Genomic DNA, 24,254 nt, shown 5'->3' with positions numbered 1-24,254 from the left:
AATATATTAATTATTTATATTAACAACAGCAACTCGTTTTTAGTGTGATTATTGCTAAAAGCAGCAATAGCAACATTTGAGAGACACCATCAAATATTTAAATAGACTAACAGTAATAATAATAATAATAATAATAATAATAATAATAATAATAATAATAATAATAATAATAATAATAATAATAATAATAATAATAATAATAATAATAATAATAATAATAATAATAATAATAATAATAATAATAATAATAATAATAATAATAATACAGAATCAGCCTTTTACTTGAACGCAACAATAGGAAAATAAAACACCCCGACTTTGTTTCCCACCGGATCGTTTTACGGGTCGGACTGTCAACAAAAAAAATGTCGGCGGTTCGTTCGTAGCTGAACTCTGAGGGACGGTGAAGCGCTTGTTGGTCTTAAAGAAGGTAAAATTTGTCATTTTAAACTCATATCTCGTTTTTAAATAGATTTTACACCGTTTGAGCTTCACTCTTTTCGTTTTATCTTCAGTTATTTAATTCGGTTTGGTTTTAATAACTTCAGTAGAAGAACTACGGTGAAGTTTTCAGCAGCAGCTTGTCGCTTCAGAACAGAATAAACTGGTCTTTTTTTATCCACCATATAGACGTTTGTTAAGCCGTTTTTCTGTCAGTAATTCCTACATTTATGAGCCGTCGCTAAAGCTGCAGCTAACCTAGTTTCTGGAGCTAACTAGCTAGCTGACAAACTGAATCAATGACATTCCTGCCTCAGGCTTCCTCTGTTGCCACAACAACAGTCGATATTTGAAGGGCAAAGAAGGAGGCCAACCGTCCAGTCCAGGTTTTACAGCTCCAGACTCTTTTCAAAAACCCTCAAATTTACTGTTTGTCCTTCTGTAGTGCTTAAATCTGAATGCATTTGTAGCACTAGAATAACTTTTATGATTATTAAGGTTCCATTTTTCGATTCGGCAGGTATTATCTCTGTTATTATAGCTCGTTTATATGTATGTATATTTGAAGATTTTTCAGGAAATGACATGTAAGAGCTGCACAAATGTAGCATACGTTACAAATCGTTGCCAAAAGCTTTATTTTGTTTTAAGCTAATTTGTGTTAGAGCTGTAAATAACAGTTGCTTTCAGTGTTGATTGATCTTTATGTTATTTTATCGATGAATCATTTGGTCTAAAATGGTCCCAAATGGTTAAAAATGTCAGATCCAAAGATACTCAGTTTACTGTTATAGAGGAGGAAACAAACCAGAAAACTCTCTCATTAAGGAAGCTGCAGAGAATTTTTCTCTTAGAAAATGACTCAAACGGATTAATCGATTATCAAAATAGGTGCCTTAATGAGACTTTAATATATGTATATATATATATATATATGCAATTCAACAACAAACTACATGTTAAAGTCAAGTCCCTTTTATTTATACAGCACATTTAAACCGTTATTTTATAACATTACGACTTTATCTGACTAGTGTACATTTTGTGGTTAAGGTCAAACTATATTTTCCATTTTACAAATTTACTTGAGTGATTTAAATAAGGAACAGCAAAATGCACAAAATGCAATTCACAAAACTCACCAAGAAAATACACAGAAATAAAACAATACAAACAGCACAAGTGTATTATATCATCAGACAGCCAGATCATGTACTAAGTAAACCGAACCTAATAAATACATATTTAAAGGTGGAATTTATATTCAAAAAGTCAAATTTCTTGTTAGGCCTCACTTACAGGTCAATAACATCAATTTCTGCCAACAATATTTGCTCTAACACTTCAGAAAGTACTGGAACTTTTTCCACTGAGTCCATTTTTCAAACAATATTGAGCCTTATATACATTTTTTGTTGTAGCTTAATGTTCAGCTCTCATGGGGCTCACTTGTTGCTTGAAAAAAACTCTTCAAAGCAGCTAAGATGAAATGAAATCCTGTAAGAAAATGAATTTCAAGAAGTTTAAAGAAGACTTAAAAACAATAACAGTTGTCTTTATCCTTCATTTTTTCATTTAGAAGTTCAAATCCAAAGCTTAAATCATAAGAAAATATGTTTATCTTTTGGAAGATAATAGTATATAGCAGAGTTAAACTGGATAAAATACTTTTTTAAAAAATCAATATCACAAATGGACACAAATACACCAGTAAAAGCACCAAAAATCCATATAAAATTTGGCAGAATGAGAGAAAATAGTGGGTAGAACCATAAAAACAAGGGTAAAATTTAAAATAGTAATGTTAAATAAATACAAAAGGATAAAGTAATTTAAAATAGACTAACAAAATAATACAAATACCATGAAAATGAAGTCTTACATTGCTCCGTTCTTGCGGTTGCTGTTACCTTTTAATCATTAACTGTCTCCTGGTTATTGTTTCTCAGATCTTTGGAGCTGCTGGAGGCTGAAGCTGCAGACGTCATGGTGCTGAAGATCTTCTTCCCTCAGTGCTGTAACCGGGCCGACAGCGGGCTGCTGGTCGGCCGCTGGATCTCCGGCCACGACTCGGCCGTGGTGCTGGCGGTGATCCACTACCCCTTCATCCCCGGACAGGTCAAACAGTACGTCCAGCAGGTCGGTGCAGCAGCAGGAGGAGGTTAAATGTTTACAGTCACTCAGTGGTTTAATGATAGAAAGTCTGGCTGAGGTGGGAGGTGTTTGTAGATGATTTGACCACGACGGCATGTGAACGTTAGTTTGATTTACCTGTAAAAAGATCAGCTTCCTGTAAATTTATTGAACATATTTAAGGATTCTTTTCCAAATTAAAACTATGTTTGACAAGCAAGTAAGAAGAACAAAGTTTGGGTTTGGTTTTTTGACTACATTCTCATATGACTCTAATGAGGCTCTTAGAAGAACAAACCATGACTTCAAGTCTGACCAGAGTCAGTTTAAATGACCGTTACATCCTTTCAAACTTATTTATTTATGCTAGTAATTGTTTATATGAACTACAATACGTGTTTTTAATTTATTTAAAGCTGCTGGTTGTTGCCTCGTACTGCCCATGTATGTTTATCTGCTGCCTCTGATGAAGAACCGCTTTTGTAATTCTTGAATTATTGGTATTTTATGTGTAATCTGCTAAAGAAGGGATCATTGGAGCTGTTTGAATCTGAGTCTGATGCTGAATCGACTTTAAATGTTACTTTACATTTAGCTGTTACTTTAGCTGCTTTTATATTTGAGTTGCAGAGCTTAGCGTTCAGTTTTCCAACATATAAATACCTGCTGATGTTTAAAACTCCCAGATGTTCAGCTCACAGCTCTAACTTCTGATCTTTAACAAGTTGTGTCTCTTTTCTGAACAACATTGGAGATGAACCAAACTAAAAACCTTCGGCCTCCCTCCGTCTTCCTCCCCCAGATGCAGGCCCAGAGCGGGGTGGAGCTGTCGGTGCTGGGCTCCTGGAGTTTACCCAAAGAGGGCCAGGAGGGCATGGAGAGCTTCCTGAGGGACCTCAGCACCATCTTCCCCCAGCAGCGCTGGCTCCAGATCAGGCGCCAGATGGGGAAGACGGGCTTCACCTGCGAGGTCCTCAACCGGGATCAGAGTAAGACGGCTGGTTTTATAGAGCAGGAGGACGGAAACTGTGGTCAGATATTGAGCTGTAAAGAACCAACACAAGGTTTAACATATATACAAACCTATAAACTCTCTAAAAACATTAATTTCACTTTGATTTGGCCTAAAAACTCCAGTTATTTCATGAAATATTGGACAGTGTCAGACCTAAATGCATTTCTTTAATTTGATGTTTAAATGATTGAAGTTTCAGAGCTGTGATGTGCAGCTGTAAGTTAGAAACAAGCGGCTGCACTGATCAGTAAAATCCATATAGTTATGTACAAACTGAAATAATGTTTATATTCCTAACAGGGCTCTTTTAAAACAACCTGTTCACTACAATAGGTAACACGTAGTTGGTTAATTTTGTGCAGAAAAACAGTCAAATGATGCCTCAAACACATTTTTAAAACTAAGTCTGAATAAGAAAACCTCGTTAACAGTGAAAGTTGATAATTCTCATCATCTCTGCCTGAGATTTTAGCTTTAATTGAGCCAATTAATGCAAAAAAGCATGGATATGTTGAATATATATAAATAATTTGATATACTTTGACAGATTTAATGTTTTAATTTAATTTGAACATTTTGTTGAAGTTTTTTCATGTTTTACTTTGGAAGATTTCACTAAACACGTGACCAGAGATGAAAATCTGAAAGTTTAGATCAAATTGTTCAGTACCAGTATTAAAGTTAAAATTCAAGATTTAAATGAAATAATAAAATGAAATAATAAATTATTTTATAAACATGTAATAAAAATATTACACATAATTTTCAATCTAATTTTATATATGCTAAAATCTAGAAAATATAACAAAAATAACTTTAAATTAAATAATAAAACTGTATATTTAGTTAAGATTATTTTTGAGATTTTAGCAATTCTTTATTATTATTATTATTATTATTATTATTATTATTATTATTATTATTATTATTATTATTATTATTATTATTATTATTATTATTATTATTATTATTACTGTTAGTCTATTTAAATATTTGATGGTGTCTCTCAAATGTTGCTATTGCTGCTTTTAGCAATAATCACACTAAAACCGAGTTGCTGTTGTTAATATAAATAATTAATATATTGACAATAACACTGTGTGTCAGTCACTAATTTATAAAAAAAACCGTTATGGTTCACTGAACACATGTTCAGCAAAAACTTTCAAAATAAAATATCAAAGAAAATTTAAATGGAATGTAAAGAAAATGCTATTAAAACATGGAACATGTCAATGTATATTTAATAAATTATTGATAACAAAGTATTATGTGAACGATCACTCTACAAATGCCAGCCACTTTAATTAAATTTTTATTATTATAATTGACATATTGTATTTTTTTGCATCTATAGCCTTTTGTTTTAACTAATAATACTAATAATAATAGCTATTATTATTATTAAGTTATTCTTAGAGGTAATTCACAGAAATAGAAATATGTTCTATTTGAACACAACTGTGAAAGCAAACCTGCTGTATTCTCAATGAGCAACAATCTCAGAAAGTTCAGAATTGTTATTTTCAGTTTTTCAGATGAAAAAATAAAGTAATATATGAATAATATTAGTAGTAATAATGTGTTGTTCCTCACCAGTAACTGCTCTGTTCTGCTGCTGCCCTGAATGAGGAGTTGGTCCAACTGTAAAGAGATTTATCTCGACCTGCAGTGACACAGCAAGAAAAGAGCGGCAAGAAAACCTTCAACAGACTAAAAATAACAAAAATACTCTGAACTGATAACAACGTTAAACCATTTCAAGGCTAAAACATCTTTGTGTGTGTTACTATTTAAATATGAATGTAGATTCTTAAAGGTCAGTTTTCAAGTTGAGAAAATTATCTATGTTTAATCATTATTCATTTATTTTCTTTTTTAGTTCCTGAAGATTGGAAAAATTCTTCATGTATTATATTTTATACACAGTCTAAGTGTTTTACGTGTTTGATTTTTCATTCATAATTTGGAAAAAAGAGAGATTTTAATAAATAATCACTTAAAATTAATAGCATCAATATTTTTTAACAACATATAAATATAATTTTATGGTAGCAATAATTATTGTCATTATTTCAAAAATGCTAAACATGATAATTGAAAATAATAATCATATTTATTGTATTCATATTTATTTTGGATTACTTTTTTATTGTGTTACCAGACTGTTTTATTTAAATCGAAGTGTTTTATACTTTTCTAATTTATTTCTGTTGTCTTTGAAATGTTTGCATTGACTGTTTTACACATTTGCAATCTATATGTTGTTTTTGAGATGTTTGTTGGTTACTTAAATCCATAATTAGACATAAAAGGGAAGTAATAGTAATAGTTAAAAGTGTAATAATACTAAATATATTTAAAAAATATTACTACCAATAGTTGCTTTTGAAGTATTTGCTAAATAAATCAAATTTTTAAAAATAGTAAAATAAATAACTTCAATTAACATTTCTACTAATATTTCTAAGTGTAAAAATAAATATTAATCGTTTTTCTTGATTTTACTATTTAAATAGCGTAAAACTAGTAAGAAACTACATTACCCAGTAGCTTTAGCGACAGATCATCGCGGTGGATTGTGGCTAAACCGGAAGTAAACAAAAGCACGTTGAACATGGCGCATTCAGAGCAGAGTCAAACCTCAGAGAACAGATTATTAAAATCTGAAGCTATTTTAAAGGACTTCCAAGTGTCGTTTTTCGCAATGAGCCGCCTTCCTTCGTTTCCCTGGACGGTGAGTTAGAGACACCAGACTCCGTTCAAAAATGTGTCAATTCTTGTTTCTAAGCTCAGTGACAAGTTAAATCACATAATACGACTAAAATGATATAAAACATGAATGAGTAGAGCCTTCTGTGTAATTCGGCATGAAAATGATTCAGCAGTGAGTCTGTATTCAATAAAATAATCTTAATTTTTTAAATGAAATAATAAAATTAAATCATAAATTTATAAACGTAATAAAAATATTACACATAATTTTCAATCTAATTTTATATATAATAGAATCTAGAAAATATAACAAAATAACTATAAATTAAATAATAAAACTATATTTAGTTAAGACTATTTTTGAGACTTTAGCAATTCTTTGTTTATTATTATTATTATTATTATTATTATTGTTATTGTTGTTATTATTATTATTATTATTATTATTATTATTATTATTATTATTATAGCAGCATCACCAAAATAAGGCAGAATATTTGTTATTTTTAACTTTAAGAATGGCTCAAAGCTACACTTTATTCATTGGTTTACTGTATGTGGTGAATCAGTAAACAGGAAGATTTTCTGAGTTTATAAATATTTGTTTTGCCCTGACTAGATGGAATAGCAGCTCAGCGGACAGTTAAAAAGGAGAAAAAGGAGGAAGAGGAGGATGGTGATGGTGATGCAGAAGAGAAGGAGGAGGAGGAGGAGGAGGAGGAGGAGAAGGTGATCTTCGTCCACTACGAGCAGAGGAAGGTGATGCTGTCGCAGCTTCATCCCATAGAGAGTGGAGACGCCAAAACTGATCCACCGTCCGAGCTGAGACAGGTGAAAATTTGAAGCATCCACAGTAGGAATCGACTGATTATCGGCCCAATCGATTACTTAAGCCAGTATTTGGTGTCTTCAGATCATTAATTTATGGACAGATTATCGTAAAATACATTAAATGCGCTACGGTGGGTCTGACGCAGCCGACTTTCTCAATGTCCCGCCCACAGCACAATCTGATTGGCTGTTTTATGTCACGAGTAACAGCCAATCACAATGTGCTCGTCTGTCTCTCTGTGTATACAATAGCTGTGATTGGCTGTTACGCGTGACATATTACAGTCAATCAGATTGTACTGTGGGCGGGACACAGAGCCGGTATCGATAGCTCACCTGTTAGAAAAAAACGCAATAATTCAGCTGTACAAGTGGTGTAGCTGGAACATACTTTGCTGACGGTGCTCGGCTACGGCTAGTAAGGTCTTTTTAAAGTCAAATTAACTTAAACACTCTGCTCTAACTGGCAGACGTGTCTCTGTAGCAGCAAGAAAACCTTTTTTTTTTTTTTTTTTACAAAACATGAACAACCTGTAAGAAAAAATTAATTCAATTTGAAAAACATTCTGCCTCAGTTTATCATTTACACATTAAAACTTACAGATCACAGAGTGTCTACAAAGGAACGAAATATTCAGTCACAGGTATCTGGAACTGAACAATACAGTATTTTATTTTATGATCAAAACGACAAAAGTCAGACAAAAAAACAAGACAACATATTACAAAAATGAGACAAAATGACAAAAAATTTGGCAAAAAAGTTGCAAAGGTTACAAAAAATGGACAAATGGCAAAAACAAGACAAAAAAATTACATAAATGACACAAACGAGACAACAAATGACAAACACGAGAAACAAAACGACAAAAAAAATAGACAACACAAGTGAGACAAAAAAACAAAATGACAAAAATGAGACAGAAAACACAAGCGAGACAAAAAAACCCATAAAATGACAAAAACATGAGACAAATGACAAAAGTCAGACAAAAAAAGACAAAAAAATAACAAAAAAAGGCAAAATATTACAAACGAGACACAAAATGACAAAAACAATGAGAAATCTAGTATTTTACTTTTTGATCAAAACAATTTGTCATGGTCTAGGAATTATTTTAAATTTGTAGTTTTGCAAATTTGCATTGCAGTCATTGTCTTCTCTGTAATTTTTACACTTTACAAAGTCGTCCCACGGGCCAAATTAGACCCTCTGGAGGGCCGGTTTTGGCCCGCGGGCCGCGTGTTTGACACCCCTGCTTTAAGATCTGGACTTTAGGGGGAAATTACGGTGATAGGAAAAGAAAAACATTAACAGCAGGAGACAAACAGGAGAAAGTTGCAGTGACACGTGTCACTCAGACATCATCGCTCATATTTGTGTTGCGTATTCACTAAAATTAACCTTTATTATGAGGAAGTCTACATATAAAAATATCATGCTGTTAATATATAATATTCAGTGTATAAGTTCAGTAATCGATCCCTAATCCTCACTGATCCTGCTGCGTCTCTCCAGATAATTCCACCAGGTATTTATTAATCTCTAACTCCTCCTTCTCCTCCTCAGGTGTTCCAGACGGTGGCCCTCAGCCAGCCTCTGTTCTTCCTGGACAAATACGACGACGGACCCCTGAAGTCGACTCACTGGCAGTCTGAAGGCCGGGAGGCCAGCATCATCGTGGAGCTTCTCAAACAGGCGTCGGTGCCGCTCTGCCTGCTGCTCAGCTGGTTGCTCTCAGTGTGGACGTGGATCTGCAGCGTCCGGTGAGAAAACATGCATCAGACTCAGGGATTCACCTGCAAATCAGTCACATTTGTGTATAAAGTTGTCAGAAAATAGCGCCAGCATTGACGTCTTCAGGTGCTTTGTCCATTTTAAAGTCCAAATAGTTTAATTTTACCGCCGTGTTTGACAGAGTAAAGCATCAAAACTGTAGCGTAGAACTTTTATCTTTAACCTCTGCTAGTGAGAGAAACCACAAAAATGCTGCATGTGCTTTTGACTTACAGTATTTGAGAGTGTTTTAAATAGATAAATATTATGATGAACATTATCATCATAATGTTGAAAGAAAACAAGTCAGATTGTTGTTTGAACAGTGATTTTTCTCATGTTTCTTAATATGATGCAGAATTTATTGCCATTTGCATGGGTGTGTTGGAATTGTTTGCCCTCAAGTGGGCTTTGTAAAAAATAAGAAAAAAAACAAGATAGAAGTAAAAGCAGCTGCAAAAAAGAAGCTTTATACAAAAGCACTTTAATATAAAAAAATGAAAAGAATTAATACCCTGAGAAATAAAAAAATGACAATAATAAATACCCTGAGTAATTAATACAAATATGAAAATAATAAATACGCTGAGTAATTAATAAAAATCTAAAAATGATAAATACCTTGAGAAATTAATAAAAAATGACAATAATAAATATCTAGAGTAATTAATAAAAATATGAAAAGAATTAATGCCCTGAATAGTTAGGAAAAATAGGAAAATGATAAATGTTCGAAGTAATTAATAAAATCAGAAAATAATCAGTACTAATTTTTTTAAAAATCTGAAAATAATAAATACTAATTAAAAAGAAAAAAAATGAAAATAATAAATACCCTGAGAAATATATAAAAATATGAAACATTTGTAAAAGTTCAGTTGGCAGCTTGATTTCTCAGGACTGTAATGAATTGATTTCTCTCACAATCACTTTCTCTGTGTTTTAGTTCTAAATATTGTTGGTTTTTTTTTTGTTTTGTTTTTTTTTTACAAATTTGCTTTTTTTCCTATAGAAAAGATGTCAGCAGTTAAATAGACTTAACTGGTTAATTATCCATCAAGTCTGTGACAATAATTAATTATATCATTATATCAATGAATTATTGTCACACAGCTGCTCTGTGAATGCCAGTAAGTTCATGATTGTTAATTTATGTTAATTTTCAGTCATTCTTTGAGTGGTACGAACATGAAAACTTAAAAATAATTATGAAATTAATTTGACTGTAACATTTATTCATGTGAATTGTTGGAATAAAAAAGAGTGTTTGTTATTTTTCTGCTTGTTTTTGTCTTTATCTGGTGACATTTATTCTGAAAAGGAATCCGTTTTGTAGGAGTAAAAATATTCAGTGTCTGCTGTGTGAAGTGGGCTGCACAGTGGCGTAGTGGTTAGCACTTTCGCCTTGCAGCAAGAAGGTCCCTGGTTCGCGTCCCGGCTTTCCCGGGATCTTTCTGCATGGAGTTTGCATGTTCTCCCTGTGCATGCGTGGGTTTTCTCCGGGTACTCCGGCTTCCTCCCACAGTCCAAAAATATGCTGAGGTTAATTGATCATTCTAAATTGCCCGTAGGTGTGAATTTGTCTATATATGTAGCCCTGCGACAGACTGGTGACCTGTCTAGGGTGTCCCCTGCCTTCACCTGAGTCAGCTGGGATAGGCTCCAGCCCCCCCCCGCGACCCTAGTGAGGATTAAGCAGTGTATAGATAATGGATGGATGGATGGATGCTGTGTGAAGTGCCACTTGTTGTGTTGAATGTCCACTGAGACGTTTTTATCTTTTTCATCTTGTTTCTTCTGCAGGATCTTTAATTTTTACCCGCTGAGGTTTTTGTCCACCAAACTGTCCACATGTGTCCAGCTGAGCTACAGAACCGAACACATGAAGACGCTGAGTTCACCGAAACCAGCCGCTAGTCACACGCAGTTCATGAGGTAAAGAGACGAGATTCTGGCTGCAGAAGTGATGCAGCGGCTGAAGATTTTATCAAAGTTTATGTATTTAAAGTTGAAGCTTTGTCCTGATTGTGGCACTAAAATCTGAATAATTAAAAACATGAAATAGAACTGGAATTTACCCATAAATGTTGAGGAAAAAGTAAATTTTCACACTTTTATGCTTTCAGAGGCATAAAATATACGTCTACTCCACTACAGTTGTCTTAAAGCTTTAGTTTGTTGTTATTTTACAAATGTAGATTTGTGAAAGATCACTCTCTGTGAACACAAGTGAAACAAAAAAACTATATAGTGAGTGATTAAATAAAAATTTTTACACAAAAATACAAAAAATTGCACCAGACCAGAAACGTTCATTATTTTCAATATTTTGAAGAACAGTTCATTATTAACTTGGCAGTTTGGGTAAAACAAACATTGCCAAGACATCTGTGGGATTTTTATTCTATTTTTTTAAAGTGTTTTTTGGAATTTTTGCAAAACAAATATTTAATTTAATTTAATTTAATTTAATTTAATTTAATTCAGCTCAAACTTTATATAAACTCTGAATACACTGAGATATAGAGGCATTGTTTTAAAATAGTTTGAGTAAGAAAATAAGCAGAAAATATGAAACCTGAATAAGAATTAAATAAAAATATTAAAAAGCAAAAAAATATATAAATTAAAAAGACAACAGCATTAATAATTTGAATATTTTATGTTCAAAACTAGTCAATTTAATATTTAATAAAACAGCAGCACGACATGACAGGAGACATTTTTCTGCATTTAGTATTTTTGCCTTTATTACTTAAAGTATAGTTTTTATTTAAACCTGCCTGAAAGAAGTATTTTAAAAATATTTACTTAAGTATTTAAGTAACTTCTCTGTTATAATTTCTTCCAAAAAAATGCAATTAATTTAAGGAACAGCCTTCCTCACACGGTTAAAAAATGTAAAATGCCATCTCAGCTCAACTCTGTAAGTGTTGTTTCTTGTTGTTTAATGTCCAGGATGTAGATGTTTATATTTTCTTCATGTGTTTTCCCTCTGTGTTTGTAGAAAAGCCAACATGTTGGTGTCGGTGCTGGTGGACGTGGCGCTCGGCGTTCTGTTGATGTTGTGGCTCTACAGAGACGATCACATCACCATGTTGGCAAACACTCTGGTTCCTGCAGCTGATGTGAGTAAACTGAGATTTATTTATTACTCCGCCAAGGAACGCGCCGTACATTTGTCCGTCTGTCTGTCTGTTAGTAAGATTACTAAAGAACAGAATAATGGATTTGGATGAAATTTTCAGAGAAGGTCAGAAATGACACAAGGACCAAATGATTAGATTTTGGCAGTGATGCGGCTTATAGTCTGGATCCACAGATTTGTTAAAGATTTCTGCATCATTGTGAGATAGCGGCACGGCGTCACTGTAACCATGACAACAAATGAACACTACGTCAGCTGCCTGCTGACAATCACATGATTGATCCTACTGCAAATCCACTGTTGTGGACTTATTGGGACTTTTCCATCAGAAATAATACAAGGAACAACTGATTAAATTGTGGGGGTGTTTCTGAGTCCCATCGATTCCTGCCGCCTGCTACATATTTAGGTGACACGATTTGGTATCCGTACATAAAAGTACACATGCATAACACACGCCTGTGCTCAGCACAAGAACATTTTGTTTGTGGGTACATCTGTAATAAATTGGCACATGCTATGTTGCCGTGATTTCTGATCAACATTAAAATTACTATATAATATGTAATATGTGTTTAAAGTTACTATATAATGCATAATATGTGTTTTAAAGGTGTTATATAATATATTATATGTGTTTAAAGTTACTATATAATATATAATGTGTTTAAAATTGCTATATAATATATGTGTTTAAAGGGGACATAATATATGTTTAAATGTGACCTATAATATTTAATATATGTTTATATGTGATATATAATATATAATATGGGTTTAAAGGTGCTATATGTATGAAGTCGTTATTAATATCATCTTGTTTACCAGAGTTTTAACTAATTCATCCATAACCTGTTTTCTTCTGCCTTCCTGCTTCTGCTGTTCCTTCAAGCCACATCGGGTTAATTTCCTGTTTCTTCCGTCCCGTTTCCTCCTCAGCACGTGGCTAAAGAGCTGGATCAACTGCTGCAGTGGCTGATGGGAGCTCCGGCGGGGCTGAAGATGAACCGAGCTCTGGACCAGGTTCTGGGCCGCTTCTTCCTCTACCACATCCACCTCTGGATCAGTGAGTCACAGCACAGAGCTGGTTTTACCATGTATCTGGGTCTTTTATCTGCAGGTGTTCTCACTGAATGTGTCCTCCAGGTTACATCCACCTGATGTCTCCGTTCATCGAGGGCATCCTCTGGTACGGAGGTCTGTCGGCCTGCCTCGGCCTCAGCTTCGCCCTCTCTCTGCTGTCTGACATGGTGGCTCTGTTCACCTTCCACATCTACTGCTTCTACGTCTACGGAGCCAGGTACTCGTTATTTATTGATTTAAGCTGCTATAGATGAACATTTGGAGCATTTTAGTAGTAATATTTGATGTATCTTCTTTGAAAACTGACTTTTCTTCTGGTGTGAAGACGAGAAAATGAATCCGAGCCTGAGCCTCAGAATATAATGACTTTAGTGTATTTAATGAATCCATGCAAAGTTTTACCTTCATATTGTGAATATTTTATAGACCCTTGAAGGACATAGAGATGGAATATTAATGGACTTTTTCCATCATTTCTGAGCCTCACAACTTCATCAGTACAGCAAATAGACTCATGACATTTTAGGATGAAAAACACATCTGAGTTCTGGTAAAAACTGACACAACTGACACAAAATGACAAAAACAACAAATAAAATGACCGTAACAAGAAAAAACTGTCCCAAAGACACAAAATAGAATCAAAATGTCGCATTGAACAACAAAAATGAGACACAAAACAAGAAAAAAGACACAAAATGCCTAATTCTACACACAAAACAAGAAAAATGAGACATAAAGCATTAACCTTCATAGTCCACTATTTGGGCAATTAGAGTGAAAAAAACAACACTACTTTGCTAATTAATACAGGAAATGGTAAAATACTAAATTTGCAGCATCATTTTTCGAAGTCACTGCAAATTAAGCTGAACACAGATGTGCTTAATTATGTCACTTTTGAAGAAACAAATCTTTAAAAACATGCTTGGAGTCGGTTTGTTGAGTCAAATTTGTGTGAGATGTTGCCTTTAGTAGCCTGCAGGGGGCAGTTTTTTCCAAATGTTTTGCCTCCTCTGTTGATCCTGCAGAGACGCTTTAGTTAAATTTAATCCGTGCTACAGATATTTGCACCTGATTGTGGTTCAATAAGAAGTCAGAGTATCAGTAAAAACAACAGGAAAAAGATTGTTATCCATATTTAATAATGTCTCACCAATTTGGCAAGTGTTGGCTGTATTCTGACCATTTATATGTATTAATTATCAAGGATAATGAGTCGTTTAAGACCCAATTATTTATATATGTGGTTGTATTTACTAGAAAATGGCAGTCGAACAATAACAAATGCACCAACTTTAATTGAAACACGTTTGAACTTCATTAAAACTGAGAGTTGGTATTTTATCTGTAATCGTAACTCGAACAGGATGTTGTGTTTGATGTCACTGTTGCATGATCGCCTCAGATGGTAGAAAATAATGATCTCAGGTTGTTTCTTCCTTCAGCTGCTGCACACTCGGCTCTGTTTGCTCTTGATGTTTGCAGCTCCTGAGCTCGTTAAGACAGAATAATTATTGACAGTAAGAGACGGAGAGGATGAGGAGCTGCGATGGTAAAGAAGTGAAGCTAATGTCTGTTAGCTTGTTCATCTGCTGAACTCCAAAACTCCCCTGGTGGGTTTGAAAAGTATGTTGTCTTTAAAAGAAAATCCACAAAATTATACATTTTATCAGACCCAGAAACTGTAAAAACTGATTAAAAAAGGTTCAACTTTCCAGCAGTCCTTGAATGTACAATGTGCAATATGTGGTTCCATCAATAAAAATTTTAATATTTTATTTAAATACAGTGTGTTGAAATACACAACTGCAGTTCAAAATAAAAAGTTGATTACCAACAAATTTGTTTTGACTTAACTAATTAATTTCTTTAATGCTACTATGTGAACAAAACCAGGTTAAAGCCAAAAACTCCTGAAGAAAATTTATTTGGAACAACTTAATTTGAAAAAAAAGTATTTGTCAATTTAAAACCTTGTGTTCATAAATGCGGTAATTAAGCTCAGTTTTTTTTTAAAAACATGGAAAAACAAATTTAAAGAACTTTATTTTCATAATCACCTTAAAAACTTGTGTTCATGCTACCAATCATTAAGTAGTTAAAATACATTTGATTGAAGAGGAAAAACTAATTCCTTTAACTCGGTGTGGTTCGTTAGTTGAACATAATTTCATTAGGAGAAAAAAAACTGATGCACATTTTTTCTCAGTTGAAAACAGGATTTTTTTGTGTAACATGTGTGGCTCCCATTTTATTTTTTACCAGGAAGCAACACATGGGAAAATTTTGGGCATGCTGATTCCATTTTTTTTTTTTTTAAATATATATTTTTAAAATAAGTAATCAAAGAAATTCCAGAAACTGCAGCTTGGACTTCAGAGGAAGAATTAACTCATGAAGACCTAAATATTGTTTAGACAATGTCACTTGATCCTTTTGTTGTTTGATTTGTGTTTTCATGTCCCAGATTTTATGTTTAAAAGGTGAATCTTCTTTTATTTGGTGCCATGTCGCAGCGTGTGAAGCAACATGTCGTCTCTGGTAAATCCTGTTTGGGGATTAGGGGATAAATGTGTTGTTTAATATTTGATTCCTTAAACCAGGTGCACTCACCTGCTTTTGCTTCCACTCAGTCCTGTTTTAACCAGGAGGCTGTGAGGCGAGATGATGGAAGCCTGAATGCTGTGATGAAAGCAGAGGAGAGAGGATTGTCTAAATTATGCATTTGCTCTAAAGATAGCTCGTCGTGCATAATGAAAAATTACCCGCTTTCCTCTTTATATATTTATGCACCAACAGCTCCTGGAACACGGTCGAGTGTGTTTAAATTCACTCTGAGATCCTTTGTTGGAGTGTTTTATTAACCTAAAAATATCTCCTCCTGTGATCACAGCTCAGCATCTGCTCTGGAGAAGATGAAGGTAGAAACATCGACGTGCTTCAGAATTAGCTGCACAAAGCTTCTCAGTCTGTCTTTTGGCAGAATTGTGTAGAATTAGTATGAAAATAACAGCTTTGTGTGACAGAACTGAAAATATTACTTGTCTCCAGATACTAACCCAATGTGATATAACTGGCTGCTTAATCATAGTAATGATTTAAAACCTCAGAGGCAGGTAAATAGTGGGTTAAAGCTTCCTTATTTATAGCCTGCATCAGAACCTTTACATAATTTGCACTGACGGTGAACAGTGGCTGAATGATAACAAATGAAAACATTAATAATTTAAGAGGATTTATTCCAGTCTTGAGCTGAAAGCCTCTCTATGTAGATATTTATTCATGATTCGACAAAGTACTAAAGGAATCCAAAATTATGCAGCAGGTTCTCCTCAGTGAATGGAAAAAAAATAAACATCATCACCCCCAATTCACTTGACTCAAGGTGTGGATGGTTGTGAAACTGCCTGGTGAGGTATCCTTAACCCTTAAAAGGGCACTCATTGAAATACTTTGAAATTCAAAATTTCATCCCTAGAGTGTGATTGGAGGACATAAGACTTTCTTACTTTTGTGTCATTTTTTTAAATTTGTAATTTTCATGTTGAAATTTAAGGTCAATATATTTAAGGTTGCCATATATGGTTCTTATCTCGTTAGTGGTAAAAAATAATGCTGTCCTGAGATCCCTTCCCAGGCAGTTTGGAAATGTTGGCTGGGTTTATGCCACTTGTCAGGTACTTATAATACTACCATGAGAGCCCTCTCTAGACAGTTTAGAACTGTAGCGGCATCTTTAAAATGCTGCCCTGTGACCCCTCCCCAAACAGTTTAGAAACTTACGGAATCTATGCAGGTTATCAGGTACTTACAGTGCTGTCGCAGCATTCCTCTCTGGGCAGTTTAGAAATGTTTGGGAGTCTATGCTACTTTCAAGGTACGTATAATTCTGTAATGCAATCCCTCCCCAGGCAGTTTAGAAGCAGAGGATGGTCTATGAGTTACTTAAATGTAGTGCTGTCCCTCCCCAGACAGTTTTGAACTGTTGGGTGGGACATACTTAAACTGCTCCCTCACCAGGCTGTTTCACCACCATTCACACCTTGACTTATGTAAACCTTGGACTGTTGATGAGCCATGCGGTTTTAGGGTCAATATAAATACCTGGAGCTCCCCATCAGTCAGTTAGAATCGAGGAAGCCTTTTGGATGGAGGTGAAACATCTACGTTAACATGTAAACACATTCTTTCAGACCCCAGATACACTGTAAATGTGCATGATATGGGCTCTTAAATCCGACAATAATGGTACTTTTTTGTTACTGTAAATGAAACGGGCTATAAATCTGTTATTCTGAAAATATAGTGAATTGTAGCACTTCCACTACACCTATAAAACTCTTAACTCTGCTGGGTTACAGTTATTTAACAGGTGTTTTTCTTCATTAATCCATCATCTGTTGTGTTTTTCGTCTCCGTCAGGTTGTACTGTCTGAAGATCTACGGACTCTCGTCTCTCTGGAGGCTCTTCAGGGGGAAGAAGTGGAACGTTCTCCGGCAGAGAGTGGACTCCTGCTCCTACGACCTGGACCAGGTAACACAGAACATCCTCCTCAATCATTAGTTTAAGTAATTAGTGCATTATATTCAAGTATAGTTTTATTTTATCACCTGGTGCATAAATTACATAAGTAAAGACATTTATACAGTAAACTGATGCAGAAAATGAACAAATTGGAGCATAAAAATTGCCCAGATTGCAAAAAACTAAGTGTTTCTCAGAGGTAAAGTTGTTCGTGTGTTTTTGTGCTGCTGCAGCTCTTCATTGGAACTCTGCTGTTCACCATCCTGCTGTTCCTGCTGCCCACCACAGCACTCTACTACCTGGTCTTCACTCTGGTAAGACAATCCTGTAACAGATGTGGTCTAAATAGGTGTTTGGCAACCCTCAGAACCACAAAATCTAGGTTTGAAAGGTATTTTTTCTTCAAAAACATCACCAAAGTTCACTATTAATCAGCCACAAACTGTAAAATTAGAAAGAAACAGAAGAAAATGGAAAAATAAAAGACACAGGATATATTGAGATCTTAAAAATAGGTTAAACTGTGAATTTGGTTTATTCTTTAAAAAATCAATTAAATGCATATTCTCTTGCAGGCTTGAATAGAAAAAAAGGAAAGTAAAATAAAGAAAATAGCCACAGACATCTACTTTTTATCACCTATTTTGTGGACATTTTTGGTACCCATGGTCCCGTTTGTCACTATGGGAACCCACTGTAGCATCATTTACTTTAAATTTAAACTAATTACAACACCTCACCCACTGATGTCTATAAAACACACCAAAAATGTATGTCGTTACACTGCTATAATGTTGTTTTTGAAACAGAAATGGAAAAAAATAAAAGATGAAAGATATCTGGAGATCTTACAAAAGTGTTAACAAGTATTGAATTTAGTTCCGTCTTTTAAAAAGTGTAATTAAATCCACGTTTTCTTGCAGACTTAAATTAAAAAGAAAGAAAGTAAAATGAAAAATCACCCGCAATTTCAGCTGGGTGTGTTTGTTTATCACACCTGTACGTCCCTGTGTTGTACAGCTTCGGTTGGTGGTGGTGCTGTTCCAGGGCGTCCTCCATCTCAGCGTGGATTTCATCAACTCCTTCCCGCTGTTCGCCGTCGGCCTTCGCATCTGTCGGTCCTACAGACTGGCAGGTACAAAACCTTCACAGCGTCTTCACAAGGAATCTCTTAAAGTCTTTAAATCAAAGTGTGAAATCTAATATTGGTCTCATTTCCACAGAGGGAGTAAAGTTCAGGGTGCTCTGTGACGAGCCTGGCGTCGCTCTTCACCTGCTGATGGAGGTAAGACGTCGCTCTTTGTTCACTTTGTTTTGTTTCTGGCAAAATCGGATGTTTACCTGTGATGCTACATGCTAAGCTAAGCTACACACATTGTTGGCTGTTTTCTGTATGTGCAGAGATAAAATTCACATTTCACAGCCTTCAAACTTTCCCTTTAATGTGAATTATTCTCATTTTACTTCACCTTTATCTTCACAACCTGCCTTTTAGCCTCATTTGTACTGATTTGTAACACTTTAGTTGGTTAATGTGCATCTTTATTTAGATTTTTCATTTAGCTGGCGTTCTTGACAGTCTTTTGATTGGCTTTTTTTGATGCTTGTGGGTATACATTTCTGTTAATTTCAAGGTTTTATGGATTATTTAATATTTATATAAAGGATTTATTATATTTCTTTTCTCATAATGAGCCAGATACCAATTTTGGGGAATATAATACATAAAAAACTGTTGGACAAACAAGCATTTGTCAGTGTTAATAGGACTATAAATTTAAACTTTGATAATCTGAATAGTTTTTTGCAGTCCTGACAGTATTAATAAGCTAACGCTTGTTACACTGCTATAATGTTGTATTTCAAAGAAACCCCAAAAAATAAATAAAACATGCAAGATACCCGAAGATCTTTAAAATGCGTTAGAAAATGTTCAGTTCAGGTCTTTCTTTAAAAATTTTGAATTAAATACATGTCTTACTATAGACTTCAATAGAAAAGAGAAAAGTAATATATATAATATATAATAGCCACAGACATCACATTTTTATCATCTATTTTATGGACCTTGGTCACTATGGGAATTCATTGTAGCATCATTTCTGATAAATTCAAACTAATAACACCACATTCCCCGCTGATGTGTCTAAGATACACCCCAGAATTATTATTTTACAATGGTAGAATTTTGTTTTTGAAACTAAAAATGGAAAAATAAAACACACAAAACATCTGGAGATCTTAAATTTTTTTTAAACATATTAAATTCAGTACCTACTTTTAAAAGGCTGAATTAAATACACATTTTCTTGCAGACTTCAATGGAAAAAATACAGTAAAATGAAAAACAACCACAGTCATCCCATTTTATCACCTATTTTATGGACCTTTTTTGTGCTCGTGGTCCAATTTGTCAGTGTTGGAATCCATTGTAGCATCATTTACTATAAATTCAAATTAATTAAAATTTGTGTTAATTAAAAATACAACCCAAAATTATAATTTTATTCTACTATAATATTGTTTTTGAAAGAAAAATGAAAAAAATAAAACACACAAGATATCTGGAGATCTTACAAAAATGCAAAAAGTATTGAGTACACTTTTTTAAGTTGAATTAAATACATATTTTCTGAAAGACTTTAATAAATGAATGAAATAAATTCTAACTGCATTTATATCAAAGACATTTGCGTTTTCATTACGACTTATAATTAGTGAGATTTTACTGTTCTTCAAAACGCCATGGATGCTTTTGTTGCCAAACTCAAAATCATAATATGTAAAAAATGCATTAAACAATGTTCATATCATAAAAACTGGAGCTCAAAGTATAATATATGATGCCGATCACTGACAATAGCTTGACAAACGGCGGCCATTTTTAATTTTCTCATGGCTATATTAATGTACGTGCCAAAATTTGATGCTTGTCTAACAATTTGGGCGATTTTTCAGATATTTGCACAACAATATCAGCTGTTTCTGAACATTTGTTTGATTTCTTTGAGCATTTCTTCTCCTACAGCATCCAGATGGTGTAATCTTTTAATCTGTGTGTCCTTTTACATATTTATTATGATATTTTCTCCCTCAGATTAACCCTCTGAAGGTCAGTACGGTGGTCCAGACCTACCAGACTCCGACCTACAGCTGCTACCCCAGAGACTCGTGGCTCGCCCTGGTCAAGAAGCTGTTCGTTGGGGAGCTCATCTACCCCTGGAGGCACAAAACCACCAAAGCCGACTGAGATCCAGAAGCGTGGACGGAGGGAGGAAAGGGAAGAGACAGAATAGGAGACTTTTAACATGCGCTGCTGTCGTGTTTCGATGGGAAGAGCGTCGGCCGAAGCTGCCAGGTCGTCACATTTGTAGATTTCTGATCAACTTGAAGGCGAACGGTGAATATGAGCAACCAGAAACCCGGAAACCAGCAAGTAGCCACGTCCTGCTGTCGTGTTTTAGGAGCTGCGATCATAAAACGACTTTCAGGACGCAGAGAAATAATATTAAATCTAATATTACTCAATTTTTTTTGTTAATATTTAACAAAAAATGTGAACACTCCTCATGTTTCCCAAAGGAGATGACTGCAGCAACAAGAAACAACAAGGGACCAAAATCTCTGTGTGCTTAAATAAATGATGAATCTGCCATAAATCTGAATTATATTATCACTTGAAAGGTTTTTTTTAAAGCACAGCTGCATCCCCGAAAAAGAAGTCACGTTTTTTTTTGTCTTAAAGTGAGTAAAAGCTACAGAACAACCTGATTTCTAAAACATTTTATTCCAAAAAGAGAGATTTAGATTTTTTTATGGTATTTTCTGATATTTCTCAGTGATAAAAAGAAAGAAAACTCCTATTTTGAAGCTGGTTTTATCCAGTGTTCAGATTTCTGTCCTGGAAATGAATGCAAATGAGCTTATTATTGGATATATATAATACACAATTTAAATATTTATACCTAAAACTTTAGCAGACTTGTAATGCATTAAGTAATTTTCTTATTAGAAATAATCAATTGGAGCAGTTTTATATCTATTAGTTCAAATTTGTAGCTTCTAGTTTTATTCCCATCTATATTTAAAGGTTTTTACAAAGGATTCAGTTTATTTAGACAACATTTTACTCCTGAAAACGTGCTAAAAACAGACTTTTCTGACTATGGACAGTATTTTATGATTTGAAAAGGGCTAAAAAGAGAAAAACAAAATCCTCTGTGTGTCATCAGGTGACTGCAGCCACAAAAATCTAAGGACCAAAACGATTCCTGTTTGAATGTTGGTCACAAACATACAGATAAATGATGAATCTGATCAAATTTGAACATTATTTTACAACACGACATTTTAAAAGCTGTTGTGCATCCCACAGTAACAAATTTATTTATTTTTTGTCTGAATCTAATTAAAATCTCCACCAATTAGCTCATTTACTCTCAACCCCAGCCAAACCTTCAGGACAAACTTTAGATTTTTAGTGTTATTATTGCTAAATCTGTAAGAAAAACCATGTCTTATGCTGCCCATGTGTTTTTGGATGTCTTAAGGAAAATCAGGACACAGCTGACAATTTAGGGATAACATGATGCTAAAGGGTCAATTAACACAGAATTCATTAAATATGTCGCTGCATCCCCTCAGACTTTGTTCCATTTTTTTTTAGATATTTAGATTCAATGTTGATGATGACTCAAACATAAACTGGCGTTCGTAGACGTCTAGATGTTGGTGCTTTATGGTTTTCAAGAGTGAAATTGCAAAAATTCCCAGGTTTAAAAACATGAAATCCTCATAATTTAGCCAAAATATTTTACGGGACTTAATTTTGGGTCACAAATAACAACTTAATGAACAAAATCTATGACGGAGCAGCAACATTTTCAACTGAAATAACAGACTGATCCTAAAGGCTAAACGTACAGGAGCACACTCCTACTTACTCATGTTTTTGTCTTTATTTTTACCATCGTGTTACTAAACAAGGTGTGAACAACAAGTTCTGTGACAGCACCTTTAAAATATTAAAATGAAATTCTCATTGTGCGGTGATGCTCTGCGCCCAGTGCTCCTGCAACACTCCCTAATATGTAAACTCCATCTGCAATGAGCCGAATCAAAAAACTAAACCAGAATGAGACAAATCCAGAGCGACGATTGTGTTGTTGTGGCTAATAAACAACCCAACATGTTTGCGACGCTGCAGTTAACGTTGTCAGAACGTTCAGATGCTACAGGACGTTAGAACTCTGCTTTGAAAACGGCGAGCATGCTCCGGACGTTTCCCTGTTAAGCTGCTGTTTCTTCTCCTGATGGTAGCCGCAGACCCCCCTCTGGTCACCATGACGATCCTCCACAGGAAGCTTGGATCATCCAGCTGCTGGAAACGTTTAAAATTACTAATATGCAGCTGCTGGTGGTGTCAAAAACATCTGTAGCACTGGTCCAGATGTTGAAAATCATGTCGTCTCCTGACATGTAGCCCGATCAACTTCCTGATTCCCCGTCGCACTAACCGAGGTTACAGTGAAGCTCTGCTAATTACATACTTTAGATGCACTGATTGTGTAAATAGTTAAAATCCTTGATGATTTATTACACATTTAACTGAGTTCAAATTACAGCAACTGAACAAACTTTTTTTACCTATGTTTTTTGCATTTTTTTTTAATGATTAGTGTTGTATTTTTGCTGCCATATTCCCTCCAAACACTGGAACCAGAAGTATTATCAGGGGTGAAAATCTTCTTCTGCTCTGCTTTTGTCTGTTTTACTTAATGTGCCTAATCTTCAATAAATGCTAATATTCAACCAACTCTTGTTAAAAATCCAGCTTCAAACAATCCAGCAGTTTTAGTTGTGAGGAGCGAGGCTAGCAGTTTCACTTTGTTTCCAGTCTTTATGCTAAGCTAAGCTAATCGCGTCACGGACTGTTTTCTGCTCCTTTAATGTGAATTATTCCTCTTTTGTTTCACCTTCATCCTCCTTGCCTCCCTTTTAGCCTCATTTGTACTGATTTGTAAATGTTAAATAAGTAAAGGTGCAGTCTTGTTTGTAATTTAATTTCATTTAAGTGGCGTTTTTTCATGAGATCTGATCATTAACAAATAAAACAAATCCAGTATAATCTTGACAGTCTCGTGTTTGGCTTTTTATACTGATATATATCCAATTTTTGATGCATGTGGGTCACATTTCTGTTCATCAATATGTTTTATGGAGCGTTTATTTAGATTTTTTTGTCAAAGAAAATATGCAAGGGAAGGGAAGATGTTTTGCACCCGCCTTTTTTAAAATGACTGAAATTTTTACATTTTCTGATGATACAGGCTCTTTTTTTCACTTCTTAATTCACATTTTTTCCTATTAGAAGCTTATAAATAGGAATCACGTTGCTTCACATGAATAGTTTATTGGTAAAATCAGTTTAAACTGCTTATTTTTAATGCAACAACAGTCTGAATATGATATATTTCTGACCTGTTGGAGCTTGAAATGCTTTTTCGTCGCCATATTATCTTTAATGAGCTCATTCAAGCTGCTGCTGCCAGGACGAGGATCTGCAGCTTTCATTCATCTTGTG

The 24,254-nt window shown here is 34.4% G+C and overlaps 1 protein-coding gene and 1 long non-coding RNA gene across 2 annotated transcripts; one reads left to right on the top strand and one right to left on the bottom strand.

Moving 5' to 3' along the window:
• Positions 1-1,400: 1,400 nt before the first annotated feature.
• LOC129347659 (uncharacterized) lies at positions 1,401-6,519 on the bottom strand. Its single transcript, XR_008599856.1, has 3 exons — positions 5,186-6,519; positions 3,238-3,618; positions 1,401-2,712 (listed from the first exon to the last, which is right to left on the bottom strand). It is a non-coding gene; the product is annotated as an uncharacterized LOC129347659 (long non-coding RNA).
• pigq (phosphatidylinositol glycan anchor biosynthesis, class Q) lies at positions 2,428-23,804 on the top strand. Its single transcript, XM_055005466.1, has 13 exons — positions 2,428-2,580; positions 3,377-3,563; positions 6,924-7,135; positions 8,706-8,902; positions 10,716-10,847; positions 11,920-12,040; positions 13,000-13,126; positions 13,207-13,360; positions 17,569-17,680; positions 17,905-17,985; positions 18,692-18,806; positions 18,895-18,956; positions 20,769-23,804. The coding sequence occupies exons 1-13, from the start codon at positions 2,428-2,430 to the stop codon at positions 20,919-20,921; spliced, it is 1,806 nt and encodes a 601-aa protein (XP_054861441.1). The 3' UTR covers positions 20,922-23,804.
• The last annotated feature ends 450 nt before the right edge of the window (positions 23,805-24,254 follow it).

Source organism: Amphiprion ocellaris, chromosome 19, assembly GCF_022539595.1.
Source record: "Amphiprion ocellaris isolate individual 3 ecotype Okinawa chromosome 19, ASM2253959v1, whole genome shotgun sequence".
In the NCBI taxonomy this organism is placed as follows: Eukaryota; Metazoa; Chordata; class Actinopteri; family Pomacentridae; genus Amphiprion; species Amphiprion ocellaris.
Note: the sequence above shows the minus strand (reverse complement) of the source record. Positions and strands in the feature narration are given on the sequence as shown.